The 19420-nt window shown below is 39.7% G+C and overlaps 2 protein-coding genes across 3 annotated transcripts in view; one reads left to right on the plus strand and one right to left on the minus strand.

Moving 5' to 3' along the window:
* LOC128928033 (uncharacterized) overlaps positions 1-19420 on the plus strand; it is a 230242-nt gene that overhangs the window by 63506 nt on the left and 147316 nt on the right. Inside the window, exon 3 of one of the 2 annotated variants that reach the window (XM_035263998.3) lies at positions 8221-8371. The exons of the other annotated variant lie outside the window; for it this stretch is intronic. The gene's annotated coding sequence lies outside the window, so the exon portion shown is untranslated. Of the gene's footprint in view, positions 1-8220; positions 8372-19420 lie in introns of those variants that run through there. 2 annotated transcript variants of the gene reach the window in all.
* MMP7 (matrix metallopeptidase 7) lies at positions 2547-11828 on the minus strand. Its single transcript, XM_002754348.6, has 6 exons — positions 11670-11828; positions 8541-8767; positions 8308-8456; positions 5622-5750; positions 3653-3814; positions 2547-2838 (listed from the first exon to the last, which is right to left on the minus strand). The coding sequence occupies exons 1-6, from the start codon at positions 11784-11786 to the stop codon at positions 2810-2812; spliced, it is 813 nt and encodes a 270-aa protein (XP_002754394.4). The 5' UTR covers positions 11787-11828; the 3' UTR covers positions 2547-2809.

Consider the following 19420-nt stretch of genomic DNA (forward strand, 5'->3'; position numbering starts at 1 on the left):
CTGCTCGCCTTAGCCTCCCACAGTGCTGGGATTATAGGCATGAGCCACTGTGCCTGGCCTAGCATTCTTAATACATAGGACTCAATAAAGAATTATATAGTCAAAAATGCCAGCAGTGCTGAGGTTAAGAACCTTTTCTCTTGTGCAACAATGTGAATATACTTAACAATACTGAACTGTACACTTAATGGTTGAGATGGCAAATTTTAAGTTATGTATTTTACCACAATTAAAAAAATGGGTCCTTATTTGCTAGGAAAAATTTCTGTTTGCCTGTTAGTTTTGTGCTATTTGATCATAAAAAGAGCATTTCATTTACTTTTATGCTTTGTTAGAGCTTACTTCATTGTTCAGATTGAAATATAATACGTGGTGAAATACAGAACAGAGCCCATATGTCTAGATACCCTAGGAGAGCCAACTAAATGACTGTGCCAGGGATGTGCACAGCACAGGCATAAAATAACTGTGCATAACTTAAGCAATAGACAAAATGTATTGGAAGGCAGTGCAGTCAGTTGTAAATCTGGAAAAGAAGCCCTGCACCTAAGCTGTGAGAAGGACAGGGCCCAGGGAAGCTTCAGGGAATCTGTCTGGGTGCAGGATTGAATAGGCAGTGTCTCCAGTGCCTCATGGCCAGGATGAATCCACCTATACTCCCTCTAGGGTTTTTGGGAAAGAGTGTCTGATAGGCCAAGCTTGGGTTCTGTATTCTTCTCTCAGCCCAGGAAGCTTGTGGAAACCTACGCGACATCTCATGAAGATTGTACACAAGGGGAAGAGGCAGTTTCTTGTCCCCAAAAGTAGGGTGATGGGATGCTGGGCAGGGAAAAGCAATAGATATCTGCTTTAGCTGCAGGATAGATACTGCCTCCTGCTGTCCAAAATCAAAATACAAAGAGCTAAACAAATAAACAACAAAATGCTGAAATCACCACTTTGGCTTACTGTGAACCTTAGGGAAATCATGTAATCTCCGTTTTGTTCTCTACAAAATGAAGAACTTGAATTTAATGACATAACTTCCTTTTTATTCCAGCATCATGTATATTTCCTTAGGTTTTAAAAGGGTCTTTGAACCCTTGTTCATGTATACTTTATATTTTGCCTGGATTGTGGATTCTCCTCTCATTTGGTCTATTCTTGAAATAGCTTCCTAAGGCTGTGGGACAGTTCTGAATTTTGCGATATTATCTGCTTTTAGGGTACGTGTGGGAGGGATAATTTTTATCAGTAAGAAAGTAAATTTCAGTGGGGTTTAAAGACAAGAGGAGTTGGGAGAGACCTGGTAGGAGGCTGCAGCCTGCAGAAGTGAGAGATTCCTGAACTGGGATAAGTAAAGGATTTGGGTTGGGCACGGTGGCTCACACCCGTAATCCTAGCTCTTTAGGAGGCCAAGGCTGGTGGATCACTTGAGGTCAGGAGTTCAAGACCAGCCTGGCCAATATGGTGAAACCCCATCTCTACTAAAAATAAAAAAAATTGGCCAGGCATGGTGGCATGTGCCTATAATCCCAGCTATTCAGGAGGCTGAGGCAAAATAATTGCTTGAACCCAGGAGGTGGAGGTTGCAGTGAGCTGAAATTATGTGCCACTGCAGGCCAGCCTAGGCAACAAAGTGAGACTCTGTCTCAACAAAAGAAAACAAACAAAAACCAAAAAAGGTGAGCCACTGAGTACAGTGGCTTACACCTATAATCCCACCACTTTGGGAGGCTGAGATGGGCAGATCACAAGGTCAGGAGTTTGAGACCAGCCTGGCCAACATGGTGAAAACCCATCTCTACTAAAAATACAAAAAAAATTAGCTGGGTGTGGTGGCATGCCTCTGTACTCCCAGCTACTTGGAAGGCTGAGGCCAGAAAATCTCTTGAACCCACCAGGCAGAGATTGCAGTGATCCTAGATCATGCCACTGTACTCCAGCCTGGGTGACAGAGCAAGACTCTGTCTCAAAAAAAAAAAAAAAGGGGGGGGTTTGAAGGATGCGGATAACGTTCAATTTTAGTTTGTTCAATTTCATGGCCCTTGTACAGTAGAAAATTTCACTGTTTATGCAAATCTCCAGCAACATCTACATTCTCATAAAAGCCTGTAAGGACTGGTTTGTAGAAAGTTGAAGAGGGTGAGACCAATATCTGGGCTGGCATGAGGAAAAGGGAAGGGAACCTAGGGAGTGGCTGCGACAGGAGAGGCTGCAGGAAAATCAGGAGGTGAGTGGGAGGTAGAAACTTGGAGCTGGACGTGACCATGAGGCGGTAAGTCCTAAGTCACTGGAAATTCTCAGACATGTGTGGGAAGAATTAGACTTTCTAGAGGACTCAGAGTGAGAGCATGGGCCACAAAGGTAAGGGGAAATTAGTGTAACTTTGGGCCACACTAATGAATAAAAAAGAGATGGAGCTCCCACCTTGCCTCTAGGTTGGTAGGTGAGGTGCTGTGGAAGACCCCAAAATAGTGTGAGGGGATTCTTTTTTTGTCTTAGTCTTTCATTTCATCATATAGTATGTCTTTGTTTGCCACAGAAAGGGTGCTCCAAAATATAAATAAATTTACCATAGAATAAACATTTTATTTATTTGTGTATATAACATTTATTGACATCTACCCACTGCAAGTATAGATGAGTAAGACACAGTCATGCCATAAAGGAGTTTATCCTCAAAAAGAGTGAAAGACATTCAGAAACCAACTGCAATGAAAAAGGTGACATAATTGCTAAATGGAGTGAAGGAACAGTGTTGATCAATTCTGACTGCGGAACAGTGATGTAGAATCCAATGAATGAATGGATGTTCTCACTGAACTTTCTATTTCTTTCTTGAATTACTTCTGGTTCCTATTGAAAGAAAAAAAAATAAGAACATTCTGACATGTAGAAAATGCATAAAACCATCCTAAGATTATACAGACAAAGGAAATGTCACAGAAAGTATATTCTGTTATTCACTCAGCCCAGTTAGGTGTGCCTGGGACAAAGATTCTGAAGAACAACCCCCAGAGGTTAAGAAGGCAGGACTGACAGAGTGTAGGCTCAGGGCTCAGGTACCTTTGCATCTAGTCTATGCCAGTTTACTGGCTGTGTGACCTTAGGTAGTTTACTACTTACCCTCTCTTAGCATCAGATTACAAATGTAAAATGTGGATAATAATGTCTCATTGAATTCTAGAGTTAAATGAGTTAATCCATGTGAAGCCTTGGAATACTGCAAGTACTCAATGCATGTTAGCTATTATTTATTTTTTTTTGAGGCAGAGTCTCACTCTGTTGCCCAGGCTGGAGTGCAGTAGTGTGACCTTGACTCACTGCAACCTCTGCCTCCTGGGTTCCAGCGATTCTCGTGCCTCAGCCTCCTAAGATGCTGGGACTACAGATACCCACCTTCATGCCTGGTTAATTTTTGTATTTTTAGTAGAGATGGGGTTTTGCCATGTTGCTCAGATCTTGAACTCCTGGCCTCAAGTGATCCACCAGCCTTGGCCTCCCAAAGTGCTGGGATTACAGGTGTGAGCCACCATGCCCGGCCCAATAGGCTTTTTGATATAAGCTCCAGTGTGGTTTTCCAGGTAAATATCCATTTCCTAGCCTTTCTTTTCCTACCCCACTCTAAAAAGAAAATGTGAAATCCTCTATTTAAAATAATAAATATTACCATATAGTTTCTGAATGCCTTTAATATCATCCTGGGAAAGTTTAAAATTTTGTGGATCTCCATTTCCATAGGTTGGATACATCACCGCATTGGGATCAGAGGAATGTCCCATACCCAGAGAATGGCCAAGTTCATGAGTTGCAGCATACAGGAAGTTAATTCCTACAACCAAAGAAGTGACAAACCATAATGATAGAAATAACTGCATACATTATGTAATATTATATATAATATATGACAGCACAATTAAAAAAAAACTAAAGAAAAATACCTAATTCTTTTTTTTGAGACGGAGTTTCGCTCTTGTTACCCAGGCTGGAGTGCAATGGCGCCATCTTGGCTCACCGCAACCTCTGCCTCCTGGGTTCAGGCAATTCTCCTGCCTCAGCCTCCTGAGTAGCTGGGATTACAGGCACGCGCCACCATGCCCAGCTAATTTTTTTGCATTTTTAGTAGAGACGGGGTTTCACCATGTTGACCAGGATGGTCTCGATCTGTTGACCTCGTGATCCACCAGTCTCGGCCTCCCAAAGTGCTGGGATTACAGGCTTGAGCCACCGCGCCTGGCCTGAAAAATACCTAATTCTTAGCCCTCGGTAGCTTACTTATTTGTTTCTAGATTTTCAAAAGTGTAGAGGGGTTAGAAGGATAATCTGAATAGCAGTGGTTTAATCTCATCACCACTTCTCCTTCTTAAAAATGTGTCATGTTTTTCTGTTTGCTTCTCTCACTGAGGCAGCAGTACTCTGTAGAGGAAAGCAAAGGTTTTAAAGCACTAAGACCTAGGTTTGAAATGTAGCTCCACTCCTTACTACCTGGACAACTCTGGACAAATTAATCGATGTTACCGAGTCTCAGTTTCTCACCTGTTAAACAGAGACAATAATTCCTGTCCTATAGATTTGTCATGATAACTAGAGTTTCTCAGTATTTGGGAGTCATGACCATTAATAAATGTTAGTGACTCTGGATATCAGAAGAGAGAGAGTTGGCTTTGAGAAAGTCAGGATTGAAAGGTGTATGATCTCCAGGCAATGCTGGGCTTTGTTTCTGATTTTGATTCATTAGCTTGTATTACAATATCCTTTGCTCTCCCTCAGACTTATGGAAAGGCTTTGCAAGCATGTGGAAGGTGTGAGCCTGTGAATTTGAGGAGTGGCCAGGGCTCTGGTGGTGTTGCATTGGACTGAAGGAAGCTGCCTTTAACCTTCCTTGAGTGGGAGGAAAGAAGAATGAAAGGATATGCCAGATGTGAACGGGAGGCAGCATCGCAATTTTATATAGATTTTCACAGCAAGGCAGCAAACTATGGTGAATTCTCTTTGCCAAACACAAGTACAAATTTCCTTTTATGGCCAGATGATAGCCCACAGCTCTTCTCCGTTAGTTCTCTGATGTGCCTATAAAATTCTACTATGTAAAATGATAAATACGATAGACTAAGTCATGGAGTTACTTCTTTTTGGGAAATAGTGAGTGATTCCAGAATTGCATATACTTCTTAAATATCATAGTTTCTGCTTCTCTTTCTTTTCCATTTGGGGCATGTATTTTCTGGAAATACGAAGAAGGAGCTATAATTTATTGAATTATTCATACATTTCAAGTACTGTATGAACATTATTTCATTTAATTTAAATAACCCATGATGTGGGAACTATTTTTATATTCCCGTTACACAGAGGAGGAAACCGAGGCTCAGAGAAGTTCAAGAACTTGCCCAATGACACAGAGTAATTGGTAGATGCACAGCAAATTGGACCAATGCTGTTGGACTCCATAGCCTGAGCATCCACCTTCTGTTGTGTAGCATTATGAGTACATCACATGAAATAATGCATTTCATAGTTCAGTGTTTGGCACTTAGCAAGGGATCAGTACTTATTAAAAATTAAAATAATTATTAAAGTTAGTGTAAGTCCAGGATTTTAAAAAGGATGTGGAGTAGAAGAGACATGGGATGCTGTACCTAGACTGCTGCCATCTGTCCAGCGTTCATCTTCATCAAAATGAGCATCTCCTCCGAGACCTGGCCCAGGTGCAAAGGCATGAGCCAGCGTGTTTCCCGGCCCATCAAATGGGTAGGGATCCCCATGAGCTGAAAGAAAAGGAGGGATTGTTCTAAGTGACTGACTTTTTTTCTTCTCTAGTCATTTTATCTTTTCAGTTTACATGATTGTTGAGACTAGAAAAAGCAGCCCAGTACAGGCCAGGCATGGTGGCTCATGCCTATAATCTCAGCACTTTAGGAGGCCGAGGCAGATAGATCACCTGAGGTCAGGAGTTCCAGACCAGTCTGGCCAATATGGCGAAACCCCATCTCTACTAAAAATACAAACATTAGCTGGACGTGGTGGCACAAGCCTGTTATCCCAGCTACTTGGGAGGCTGAGGCTGGAGAATTGCTTGAACTTGGGAGTTGAAAGTTGCAGTGAGCTGAGATTGCGCCGCTGCACTCCAGCCTCGGTGACAAGAGCAAAACTCCATCTCAGAAAAAACAAACAAACAAACAAAACAACCAACCAAAAAACAGTGCAGTCCAAGTAGCTGGCGTTCTTGTTAGACACTGTCAGTTGCATTCACAGGGTAGTTCGGGTGCTTTTCTGGCCCAGACACTTTTCCCTTCACAGAACCACTGCTCGTCACTGATAATCACCATATATTGAAAGCTTTCTAGATACAGGATTTAAAACGCAGTTATATCTAACTCACGGTTGCATTTAAACTTTTGTTAAATTTGACCACTTTGCTTGGCCGAAGGGTGGTGGGAGGTAGAATGAATGTGAATACCGCATTTGGCAAGTAATTTGTGCAGTATTTTGTATTTTTTTTTCCTTAAAAACCTAGCTTATTCTTTGTAGGCACAGTCTCTTAGAGAACCATGCTCAAGATCTCTTAAAATAGCTTTTGATGGTCTTTGTATTTGTGATGCAGAGTTATCTTAAAGGTGTCATGAGGGCAGTCCAGTTTATCTTGCTCTTAAAAAACCTGTAGTGCTGTGATTAGTGCTTTCCCGTAAGATTTGCTTCAGTGTTGTCAATATTGTGGGGTGAAGTTCAGATTTCAACTACAGTAGCCAGGCAGTTGCACATAGAACAGACCAAAATGGGTAACATTTTTCTCTAAATTTGCACCACGAAATACTAGCAATTAAGAACAGTTGGGCTGGGCGTGGTGGCTCATGCCTGTAATCCAAGCACTTTGGAGGCGAAGGTGGGTGTATCACCTGAGGTCGGGAGTTCAAGACCAGCCTGACCAAAATGGTGAAACCCTGTCTTCAAAAAAAATTAAAAAAAAAAAAAGAACAGTTTATGTATATGGGTTTTATATATAGAAAAACAAACATGCAAATATGTATATATATATATATATATATATATATATACACACACACACAGACATACACACAGTGTATATATACTGTGTGTGTATATATACACATATTTGTATATGTACAGTGGTGTGATCTTGGCTCACTGCTATCTCCGCCTCATGGGTTCAAATGATTCTCCTGCTTCAGCTTTCCAAGTAGCTGGTATCGCAGGCATGCATCACCATGCCCAGCTATTTTTTGTTTTAGTAGAGACAGTGTTTCACCATGTTGGCCAGGCTGGTCTCAAACTCCTTACTGCAGATGATCCACCTGCCTCGGCCTCCCAAAGTGCTGGGATTACAGGCGTGAGCCACCACACCCTGCTGGGTTATATATTTTCAAGATTTTTAATATGAAAATTTCCATTTCCTACTTCCTTGTCACATGAAAGGCATTAGCAACAGCTCATAGGACTATACCACTTCTCAGGGGCCTCATGAGGCCTTCGGAAGCTGTAACTGATTTAATGCTGATGTTAGCGAGATATATTGTAAACATAGAGTTGTGTGCTGCGTAATGATCTTTCAGTCAGCAGACCACATATACAACAATTTTCCCATAAGATTATAATGGAGCTGAAAAATGCTTACCACCTAGTGATGTAGTGGCTGTGGTAATGTCATAGTGCAGTGCGTTACCTTTTCAATGTTTAAGTATGTTTAGACACACAAATACTTGTGTATTTGTATTACGTAACTTGTGTCATTGTGTTATGTAACATGCTGTATAGATTTATGGCCTAGGAGCAATAGGCTACACTATATGGCCTAGGTGGATAGAAGGCTGTATCACCTGGGTTTGTGTAAGTGTACTCTATGGCGTTAGCACAATGACGAGATTGCCGAAGGTCTCATTTCTCAGAATGCATTCCCATTGTTAAGCAATGCATGACTGCATATATATAAATAATAATTCACGTTACAAAACAGGGGTCGGCAAACTTTTTCTATGAAGGATCAGATAACAAGTGTTTAAGCTTTGTGAACGTGCTGGTCTCTGTCACAATTGCAGCCTGACCACAATCAGTCATAGATGACAGGGAGATGAAGAACAGCTGGATTAGGCTCATGGGTTGCAGTTTGCCAACTGCTGCTATTAATGGTGGCTCTACATTATCAGATTATACAAATTGTGATAATATTGCTAAATCTATTATCTATCTCTCTATCTCTCTATCTGTCATCTCTCATTAAAGGTTTTTAATTCTCTTAAGAAAAGAGCACGGATGTAAACAATGAACCAACAACAGGACACAGGATTAGCCTACAGGAATCTTTCTTACCTCCTCTGGCAAAGCCAATCATGATGTCAGCAGTTCCCCATGGAAGTTTCCTGAAACGCAAGGGGATCTCTTTGCCCCACATGTTTAAAGCCTTTGACACTAATCGTTCCACTGTAATACGTGGTAAGTCTCGAGTATATGACATGATCCTAGTAGCAAACAAGAAAACAGTATTTGACCTCTTGGGAAACAGGCTTTCTTGTTTTTCCAAAATGAGCTAGGGCAAAACCAACCTGTAGGTGACTACTTTGGAAGTCCATTTTGCGTGATCTGGAAATAGTGAGTATTCTGCAACATCTGGCACTCCACATCTGGGCTTCTTCATTATTTCTATGATGCGGGAGCTTAACGTTCCAGTTACAGGCAGGCCAAAGAATTTTTGCATCTCCTTGAGTTTGGCTTCTAAACTTTTGACTTTATTTGTTTTTGAGTCATAGAGATAAAATTTCTTGAGATAGTCCTATTAAAAAGAGAGCAGTTAATATATAGTTCTTGTTTATTATCTTCTTTTATCTTAGAAGTCTATACATCTCTTGCCTTAGGTTCCTGTGGATTCAAATAATGATTTGAAGACAGAATAATTACACTGTCACTGAGTAAAATAAGTGTGCATTAGTGAGGAGAAAATTTAATATTACTAATGAAGCCCTGGCATGCCATTTTGTGAGCAAAAGAAAAGAATCCCTTAATTTTTGAAAATCCCATTAAATGTTTTGGGGAGAAACACACCATACGCTTTATAAAGCCTAGATGTTTGTGAGAGCAATCAGGTGGCATGTACCAGTGTGTCCTCAGGGGTATGACTGAGAACTTTCCTCAGTGTTATCGTAGACCCTGTCGGGGAGATCTGAGGTCAACCAGCCCTATCCAAGGCTCAGCTGAGATATGGTTCCAGCTAAAAGTTAAAGGGTCTTAAAATTTTAGTTCTGGGAAAAGATATTAGTAAATTATTAAATAGTTCAATTTAATAATCTGGTGAAGGAACCAAAGCTCACAGCAACTAAATGATGTATGTGCCCAGGCTCACACATTACATTTGTGGCAGAACTGGACCTGACTTTCCTGACTCCGAGGCCTTCTTTTCCCTCTTTCTGCTCATTCCATTCCCAGTCCCTCTTTCTGCTGTTGTATCTCTCGTCAAACCCACTTTGGGTGATTGCAGGATACAGTAGTTCTCCCAGGTCTATTCCATGTAAGGTGGGGTTCTTGGAATTTCTTAAAGGTTCTCAGTATTTGGATGTGAGGGTGGGAAACCAGCAGCACAAATACAACAAAAACAACACTGAATGAGCTAACAATAGTAGCAACCTCACAGGAACATTTTTAAGCACTTACTCGTGCCAGGTACTTACATATTTATTTTTTTAAACCTCATAACCACCCCATGAAACAGGTACGGCATTGTTATCCTATTTTATATATGAAGAAACACAGCTCAGACAAGTGAAATAAATTGTATAAGAACACCTTGTGAGTAACTGAAAGAGCCAGTATTTGAACTCAAGTGTTCTGAATTCTCTACACTAGAAATATGTGTAGGGTTGTATGATGCATGGTAGTATTGTTGTTAAAATGATTTAACATTGGCTCACTAATTTGCAGTTTATTTGGAGTAGATGGTAATGGTGACCTGTCTTAGGACCTCTCAGGAATATGCAATTAATGTAGGAAATCTTATTAATATTGTATCATCTTCTCTTGTTACCAACAATTGTGTTTCATTAAATACAACAGATACTTACTGTTCATCCATGACAATTGATAACTGATCTTTGTTAGGAAAAAAAACCCATTTAAATCCCTTATACCCTCTGGAAGAAATCTTTCTGTATTGTTGAGTTGACTTTGCCTCCTCTTTGTTAAACCTAGCTAATTTCCCTCCAAGTAAAGAAAGTTTTTGCCAACTTGCACTCTAGGTAGAAACTAAATGCATGTACTTAAAGCAAATTAAGGCAAACTTAGAAAAGAAAAGAAGAAGAAGAAGAAAAAAAAGAAACTAAATGCAAAGTACTCTTTCTGGAGAATTCATTAGGTGGAACCATATAAAATTATTGTTTTGGACATTTTAAAAGTTAAATATTAGTAATTTCATATAATTTCAGTCTATCTTATTACTGGAACTCTTTAATGTGAATTAAAACTTTACTTTTCTTATGTTTAAAGCCTAAATTTACAAATAATACTTATGAGTAAACATCTCATTAGTTGACCATATAATAATTAGTAGACTGCTAATATTTATTAAACTGCTTATTAAAAAGCATATTGGAGGGCCAGGTGCGGTGGCTCACTCCTGTAATCCCAGCACTTTGGGAGGCCAAGGTGGGCAGGTCACGAGGTCAAGAGATCAAGACCATCCTGGCCAATATAGTGAAACCCCATCTCTACTAAAATACAAAAATTAGCTGGCCATGGTGGTGTGTGCCTATAGTCCCAGCTACTCAGGAGGTTGAGGCAGGAGGGTGGCTTGAAGCTTGGAGTGGGGAGGTTGCAGTGAGCCGAGATCGCCTGGTGAAAGAGTGAGACTCTGTCTCAAAAAAAAAAAAATGCGTTTTGAAAAAAACATGATTTTTGAACCAGAAGCACTTGTCCTTGATTACTATCTCTACAACTAATAAGTATGCAAATCAACTTTGGCTTCTTCTTTTTATAGAACTAAGGATTAAATGACACAATATATATGTAAGTACTTTATAATCTACAATTGTTACATACATGCTAATTGTTTTGTTATCACCTCATTTACTTTTAGAATACCCCGTGAGGTATAAAACACATTGTATTATTATTATTTCTGCTGGACACATGAGAAAACAAAGTCAGAAGTTAATGCCTTGTCTATCATCATTGGCTTGTGAGAGAATTGTAATTTCTACCCACATTTTCTGACTTCAGATATCTCAGTTACAAACAAGTAATGGAGATATTTACAAGTTGTATCTTAAGAGGCAACATTCTGTATACTATAGAAAAATAATCTCAAGTTATAATAATAAGAACTTAATTTAAACAATGTTTCAGGTAGTATTGTGTTGAATGCTTTCCAACACCCTCATTTGGTTGATACTATTCTTATCTCCAATTTCCAAATTGGAAACCTGAACTTAGGGGAAGTTTGATGACCTTTCAGAGTCTATCTACATAGTGAATGGGGGTTGGAACTCAAGCCGGATTTTAGCAGATTCTGAAACCTGCTCTTGATGGCTACTCGATGAAAACATATATTGCTTTTATAATCAGAAAAGCTTCCCCAAAGAAAATTCCACTGTAATACTAACATGGGAGGGGAAATAATTGAAAAACACATTTCTTCATGCAGATGGCAAAAGAATGGAACCCCAGGTAAGTGGGCTGTGACATACCTGAGCCTGTTCCCACTGTAGCTCACTCATGCCTCCCGCCTCTTGAGGCAGCGGCAGGGCCAGGCTGCCAGGCAGCAGGTACACAGCGCACAGCACGGTGAGTCTCATAGCTGCCATCCAGAGACAGTTGTTCTTGGACCTATGGTTGATTTGGTGTTTTCTGCTACAGGCTGCAGAAATTTATATAGCTTCTCAGCCCCGAATGTGGAAACGGGTGACTCATTTGAGTGTTTTCTTTCTTTTTAGAGTCGACAGAACTTTGAAAGTATGTTATTTTTCATTAACTAAAACGAGGAAGTATTATATCCTTATTGGCAGGAAGTACACAATGTATTTGTCTTTCAAAGGACTTTTTTTTTCTGTCTGCTGCGTGAATTGAATCCATGAGAAAACTCATTTGTTTGCCAAAGTCAAATGACTACTCACATAGGTCTTCTCAATTTAAAATGTGGGTGAGCATCATTCAGGACATTATCATACCATATATTTTTAAAGGACTTTTTAAAATCGAAAGGTGTGGAAAAGTGCACAAAACATATAAATAATGAAATAATTAAGGAAATACTGTATTTGCTTAATTAACAGTGTTTGGTGACTATAACAGTTACCAAAGTCAAGAAATAAAACATCGCCAACATCCCGTCATTCTTTATAGAGGGGAAAGATGGCAGGAGGCAGGTGGAAATGCCGCTGTGTGGCTGGATTAGTGGCCACCATAGAACTGTGCTATGTCCCCTCACCTCCCAGGTCCCTTAGCAGAGTAGTGATAATTCTATTCTTTGGGTCTCCTTTTAATCAGTGTATGTCTTTTCTTAATGGTGAACACTGCTTCTAATTATTCTTGAATTAAACCTGAAAAAATACCAGCAAACAAATATCTACAAGCATGAACTTAACTGTTCAACTGGCTTACTTATTCTGCTTCTCATTTTATAGTAACAGATTCTTCCAAAGCTAGACCTTCAACTTGAAAATCATTGTATACAATTTTTTTTTCTTCCAATCACTCTGACTCTGGCTGCTACCCAGCTACAGGTAGGGCTGCATTGGTCCTTAATACATGAAATCGTTGTTTTACATATAGCAGTAAGGACCCACTACCTACAGATTCTAGCGCAATGACTCCATTCTTACCAAAGGTTAAACTGAGGCCAAGATGACAATTTAAATTATTATACTTCTTCCAGCTCACACAGAAAAAGCTCAGTGCTTTTTTTTTTTTAATCCCACTGCACTGCCTATTCATTTTTGTAATAGGTCTGTCTCCTTTGTTATGTTACACATTTCTTGGTGAGCACCATGGCTTTGACTCTGATACGTCATGGGAAACACTCCAAATATACTGAAGCTAAAAAATTTAATTAGTCACGTGTCACTTAAATTACCTGGCAATTGATCACTGTGAGCCAGCAAGGTAATATTTTCAGATCAGTTATTTAAATTTGCTCTCTTTACAGAGATACCTGGATTCTGTATGGTCACAGTTTAACTAGAGTAATTGGTATCCGTAGTCAGAGTTTGACATATGATAGGGTGCACAATAAATATTTGTAGAATAATGAATATGAACTTTACTTGAATCAGCTAAAAATAAAATATCAGGTTTTTTTTTAGTAATATTTACACTGAATTAAAATCAAAAGGCATTTCCTCAAGTGAATGAGCATACAAGCCACAAATTGGGTGAAAATAAATGCAAAGACACATTCATGGCCAGGTGCTGTGGCTCATGACTGTAATCCTAGTGCTTTGGGAAGCCAAGACCAGCAGATTGCCTGAGCTCAGGAGTTTGAGACCATCTGGGAAACATGACAAACTCTGTCTCTAATAAAAATACAAAAATTAGCCAGGCATGATGGTACACACCTGTAGGCTTAGCTACTCAGGAGGCTGAGGCATGAAAACTGCTTGAACCTAGAGGTAGAGGTTCCAGTGAACTGAGATCACTCCACTGTACTCCAACCTGGGTCTCTCTCACTCTCAAAAAAAAAGACACATCCAATAAAGGACTACTATCCAAAAAATATAAGTAACTTTTAAAACTCAACAATAATAACACAAACAACTTGATTTTAAAAATGGGCCAGACGGCCGGGCATGGTGGCTCAAGCCTGTAATCCCAGCACTTTGGGAGGCCGAGGTGGGTGGATCATGAGGTCAACAGATCGAGACCATCCTGGTCAACATGGTGAAACCCCGTCTCTACTAAAAATACATAAAATTAGCTGGGCACGGTGGCGCGTGCCTGTAATCCCAGTTACTCAGGAGGCTGAGGCGGGAGAATTGCCTGAACCCAAGAGGTGGAGGTTGCGGTGAGCCGAGATCGCGCCATCGCACTCCAGCCTGGGTAACAAGAGCGAAACTCTGTCTCAAAAAAAAAAAAAAAAAAAGAAAAAGAAAAGGGTCAGAAACCTTAATAGACATCTTACCACAAAAGATATACAGACAGTAAATAAACATATGAAAAGATTCCTCACATCACATGTCACTGGGGAAAAGCAGATCAAAACTAACGAGAGACCATTATACACCGATTAGAAAGTCCAAAATCGAGAACACTGACAGTGGCAAATGCAGGCTGTTTTAGTGGAAATAAAAAATGGTACAGCCGCCTTGGAATACAGTTTGATGGTTTCTTTCAAAACCAAACATACTCCTACCATATGATTCAGCCGTGGTGCTCCTTGGTGTTTACCTTAAGGAGATAGAAATATGTAGTTACACAAAAACCTACATATGGAAGTTTATAGCAGCTTTATTCATAATTGCTCAAACTTGGAAGCAAACAAGGTGTCGTTCAGTAGGTGAATGAATACATGTACTATGGGACACTCAGACAATGAAATATTATTCAGTGCTAAAAAGAAATGAGCTGTGAAACCATAAATATACATGGAGGAATCTTAAATGAATATTATTAAGTGAAAGGAGCAATCTACAGGGCTGTTTAGTGTATGATTCCAACTATATGGCATTCTGGAAAAGGCAAAAATAGGTAAAGATATCAGTAGTTGTGTGTGGGCTGGAAGGGATGGGGAGGATGAATGGGCAAAGCACAGAGAATTTCTGGGGCAGTGAATCTATTCTGTATAATACTATAAGGTTGGATTCGTGTCATTTTACATTTGTCCAAATACATAGAATGTACATCAAGAGTGAACCTGAATGCAGGACTTTGGGTGATTATAATGTGTCAGTGTAGGTTCATCAATTTTAACAAATGTAGGCCAGCCACGGTGGCTCATGCCTGTAATCCCAGCACTTTGGGAGGCCAAGGCAGGCGGATCACCTGAGGTCAGGAGTTTGAGACCAGCCTGGCCAACATGGTGAAAACCTGTTTCTACCAAAAATATAAAAATTAGCTAGGTATGGTGGTGGGCGCCTATAATCCCAGCTGCTCAGGAGACTGAGGCAGGAGAATCACCTGAACCCAGGAGGCAGAGGCTGCAGTGAGCTGAAATCATCATGCCTCTGCACTCTAACCTGGGCAACAGAGTAAGACTCTATCTCCAAACAAACAAACAAACCCAAAACACACACACACACACACACACACACACACACACACACGTACTGTTCTAGAGGGAAATGTTAATAATGGGGGAGGCTATGCATGTGTGGTGACGGGAGAATATGGGATATTTCTGTACTTTTAATATTGTGATCTTAAAACTGCCTTAACAAAATAAAGTAAAAAAAGGCATTTTCTAGATTTTGTATTTTATATTTCTGTTTACTTTTAGCAATTCAAAGAGCATTAGAAATTATAAACACTTTAAATGAATTTTAGTAACTCCCTTCAATATTCACTTTTGAATAAGGAGAAAGAAATCTCTTGTTCATCCAAACTGTAATTAGTGAAAAAAGACCCAGGGGAATCAAGCCCCAGTTCCAGCCTTTAGAAGCTCATGCTCTAGGGTGGCAATATCAGGAGGTACTCTTAAAACAAAGTGACACTTGCTTATAATCTGCAAAGCTACCAAAGAGAAGGGAACAGCGAATCCTTCTTGTGGGAACTGAGGAGTAATCCATACAAAAGGTGGCATTTTGGCTGGATTTTGGAGGGTAACTCCGAGTTCCCTTGGAAAAGGGCATTCCAGGAAGAAGACATGAGAAAAGAGCATGGGTATAGTAGAGTGAGCAGTCACCATGGCTGTGGAGGGGGATGATAAGTGACTGGAAAAGCAGGTGGGGGTCAAGTTGTTGAGAGTGAGCCTCATGTGCCAGGGAGTTTGGACTTTATCCTAAGCGCATCAAAGAATGTTTTATTTTATTTATTTATTTTTTTGAGACGGAGTTTCGCTCTTGTTACTCAGGCTGGAGTGGAATGGCGCGATCTCGGCTCACTGCAACCTCCGCCTCCTGGGTTCAGGCAATTCTCCTGCCTCAGCCTCGTGAGTAGTGGGGATTACAGGCACTCACCACCATGCCCAGCTAATTTTTAGTATTTTTAGTAGAGACGAGGTTTCACCATGTTGACCAGGATAGTCTTGATCTCTTGACCTCGTGATCCACCCACCTTGGCCCTCCAAAGGTCTGGGATTACAGGCTTGAGCCACCATGCCCGGCCCCAAAGAACGTTTTAAAGGAAGAAAGCAGCGTGACGAGATTTGTAACGCTGTAAGAAAATGCTAGTGGTGGTTGTGAAGACAGATTGTGGAAGGTGAGATGATGCTCTGTAGAGCAATATTGGAGAGGCAGATAGACCAAGCAAAAAGTTATTATAATAACTCAGGTGAAAGAGGGGCAAGATGAGGCCCTAAACTAGATTGCGATCATAGTGATGAAAAAGAGGAAGGATATTCAAGACATATCTAGAAGGTAGATTTGATAAAAACAAAACCAAACCAAAACTTGGGAGATGATTGTTTGCAGGAATGAGAAGAAAATCAAGGGTGATCTGAGCCTAATAGACTTGGTGGGTGGTAGTGCTGTTAATATGGAAACATGGCTTACAGCAAAAGAAACTAAGAGTTGGTTTTGTGAGGGACACAAACTTGGTTGTGGGAATACAAAGACAGTATGAACCCCTGCACACTGGGTTCGAGGTTTCAGCTGGGAATCAGGTCTGAAGCTAATGGGAGTGATCTGGTCTATAGGTTATGAGTGACTTACTTTTAAGGAAGAAAACTATGTTTCCTTAGTTGGCAAAATATACTCATATAAAATCTATCACTTTAACCATTTTTAAGTGTACAGTTCAGTGTCATTAAGTACATTCACAGTGTTGTATAACTAACACCAGTATCCGTTTGAGAGCTATTTTGCCATCCCAGTGAGAAACTCCGTATTCATGAACAAGTAGCTCTCTTCTTTCCTCTCCCTCCAGACTCTGGTAATTTCTACTCTGCTCTCTTTCTCTGTGAATCTGACTCTTTGAGGTACATCCTATAAATGTAACCGTACAATAGTTGTCCTTTTGTGTATGGATTATTTCACTCAGCACAATGTTTTTAAGGTTTACCTGTGTTGTAGTAACATGTGTCAGAATTTCACTCTTTTTAGATGGCTATGTAATATTCCATTGTATGGAGAGAGCATATTTTGTTCATTCATTCATCTATCCACGGGCACTTAAATAGATGGCAGCTTTTGGCTGTTCTGCATGATTAATGGTACAGTGATCACTGCTGTACAAATACCTGTTTGAATTTTTGTTTTCAATTGCTTTGCATATATACCTGGGAGTAGAATTGCTGGGTCATATGGTAATTCCAGGTTTGACTTTTTGAGGAGCCACTAAACTGGTTTCTGCAGTGGCTCTACCATTTTACATCCCCACCAGCAATGTACTGAGATTTCAATTTCAATGGACAGAGATACAATTGTATCCTCTGTATTCAAAATAACATTTGTTATTTTTAATTTAATTTTTGTTTTTTAAAATTATCATGACTGTCTAAGTAGGTGTGAAGTTGTATCTTACGGTTTTTATTCGTATTTTCCTAGTGACCAATGAATAATGCTACACATCTTTTCACATGCCTGTTGTCCATTTGTATATCATTGGATAAAGTTCTATTCAAGTCATTTGCTCATAGTTTTAATTGGGTTGTTTGACGCTTTTTATTGAGTTGTAGGAGTTCCTTATATATTCTGTGTATCAAGCCTTTATCAGATATGTGATTTGCAAATATTTTGCAAATTTCTCTGGGTTGTCTTTTACTTTCTTGATAATGTCTTTTGATGCACAAAAGTTTCTAATTTTGATGAAGTCCAGTTTATCTATTTTTTTCCTTGGTTGCTCATGCATTTGGTGTCACATCTAAGAATCAGCTGCCAAATCCAAGGTCACAAAGATTAATTTCTGTATTTTCTCCTAAGAGTTTTATGGTTTTTGCTGTTACATTCAGTTTCTTGTTCCAGATGCTTTGATTCCAATCACTTTCCTTTGCATACCTTTGACTTCCCTGTGCTGTTATGTGATTTTCCGCTTTCGTGATCTGACCAGACTGACTTAATTTGTAATTATGTTAAAGGAGAGTCATTCAGCCCAGGTTAGATTCCTTCTGTGTCACAGTGACCAAATATTTGACCTTTCTGAAATTCACCTTCCTTATCTGAAAAATGGAAATAGTACTTTTCCTTAGGGCAATGGTGAGGATTAAATGAGAGAATTAAGTGGATAAAAGACTTAGCAGTGTTTTTGAAGCATAGTAAAAGCTTAGTAAATGCTAGATAGTATTGATGTCATTGTTCTCATGATTAGGCTGGAAGTTTTTATTTTTCCCCATCTATGAACCTAGCATGGTGATCATCCAATTTTGTTGATATCAATGTTTTCTGAGACACAAAGAGGTAACTGTCTTAAATATTTCAATGTGATTTGTTTAAATAATCAACCAAAGTAATCTCCTTACTGTAGAAGCTATTAACTTTTTAAATGAGAAAAATACATGATCTTTACCAATAAAATCTTTGGATGTACAGTATGAACAACAGAACAGATTCATGGGGAAAATAGTCATGAAAATTGAAATAGGGTAAATCAGATAGGAAAAGTACCACAATTTTAATTTCAAATGGAAACATTTTGTATTCCAGAGCAGGATTTATGCAGAGAAAGGGAAGGCGCTGGAGCACCTTAGTGGATGCACCTGATGTTATGAGTGGCCTTCCCTCTGTTTCGGTTAGAGGCAACTAAACAAGGTGATGTCTAAGCCTTTTGCAAGGCACGTGTAAACTGCTGCAGCAACATTGCGTCTCAGTGCAGCTGTCAGTCCCCTGGGGCTCATACATCAGTGGATGGAAAGTTCTAGAACTGCAGAAGAAAGGAGCATAAAGAGGAAAGGAAAGTGAGGGGAAGTGAAGGAGAGGATGGTCTGAGAGACCGTAGCCTTCCCTCAGATGCCATACTTTCTGAAGCTTGCTTTCTTTACCACCAAAGGGAGAAAGGAAAAACAAAACTATGTATTCTTCCTTTCTGTCTATTCCTTCCTTTCCCCTCAAACTCTAGCCTGTGAAGAATTTAGAAGTTACTTAACTAAGTACTTCTCCCCTGCTTACAGGAGGAAGGGCAGGGAAACTTTCCAATAGGGCTAGATATTTTTTCTGTCAGTGCCAATTTTTACAAGTTACACTTCAGAAAGGAAGTGAAGTAATAGTGCTTGCCCCAGCCTGAACTCTGAAGTAGGATATATTATGTTTGACCTCCTCCATGTGGACTCACAAGAAGTAGCTTTGTAAAATAGATTTTACTGGTGAGTTGGGAGTAAGGAGAGGCACATGCCACCACATTAGCTATTTTTAAA

This window comes from Callithrix jacchus, chromosome 10 (genome assembly GCF_049354715.1).
Source record: "Callithrix jacchus isolate 240 chromosome 10, calJac240_pri, whole genome shotgun sequence".
Lineage (NCBI taxonomy): Eukaryota > Metazoa > Chordata > Mammalia > Primates > Cebidae > Callithrix > Callithrix jacchus.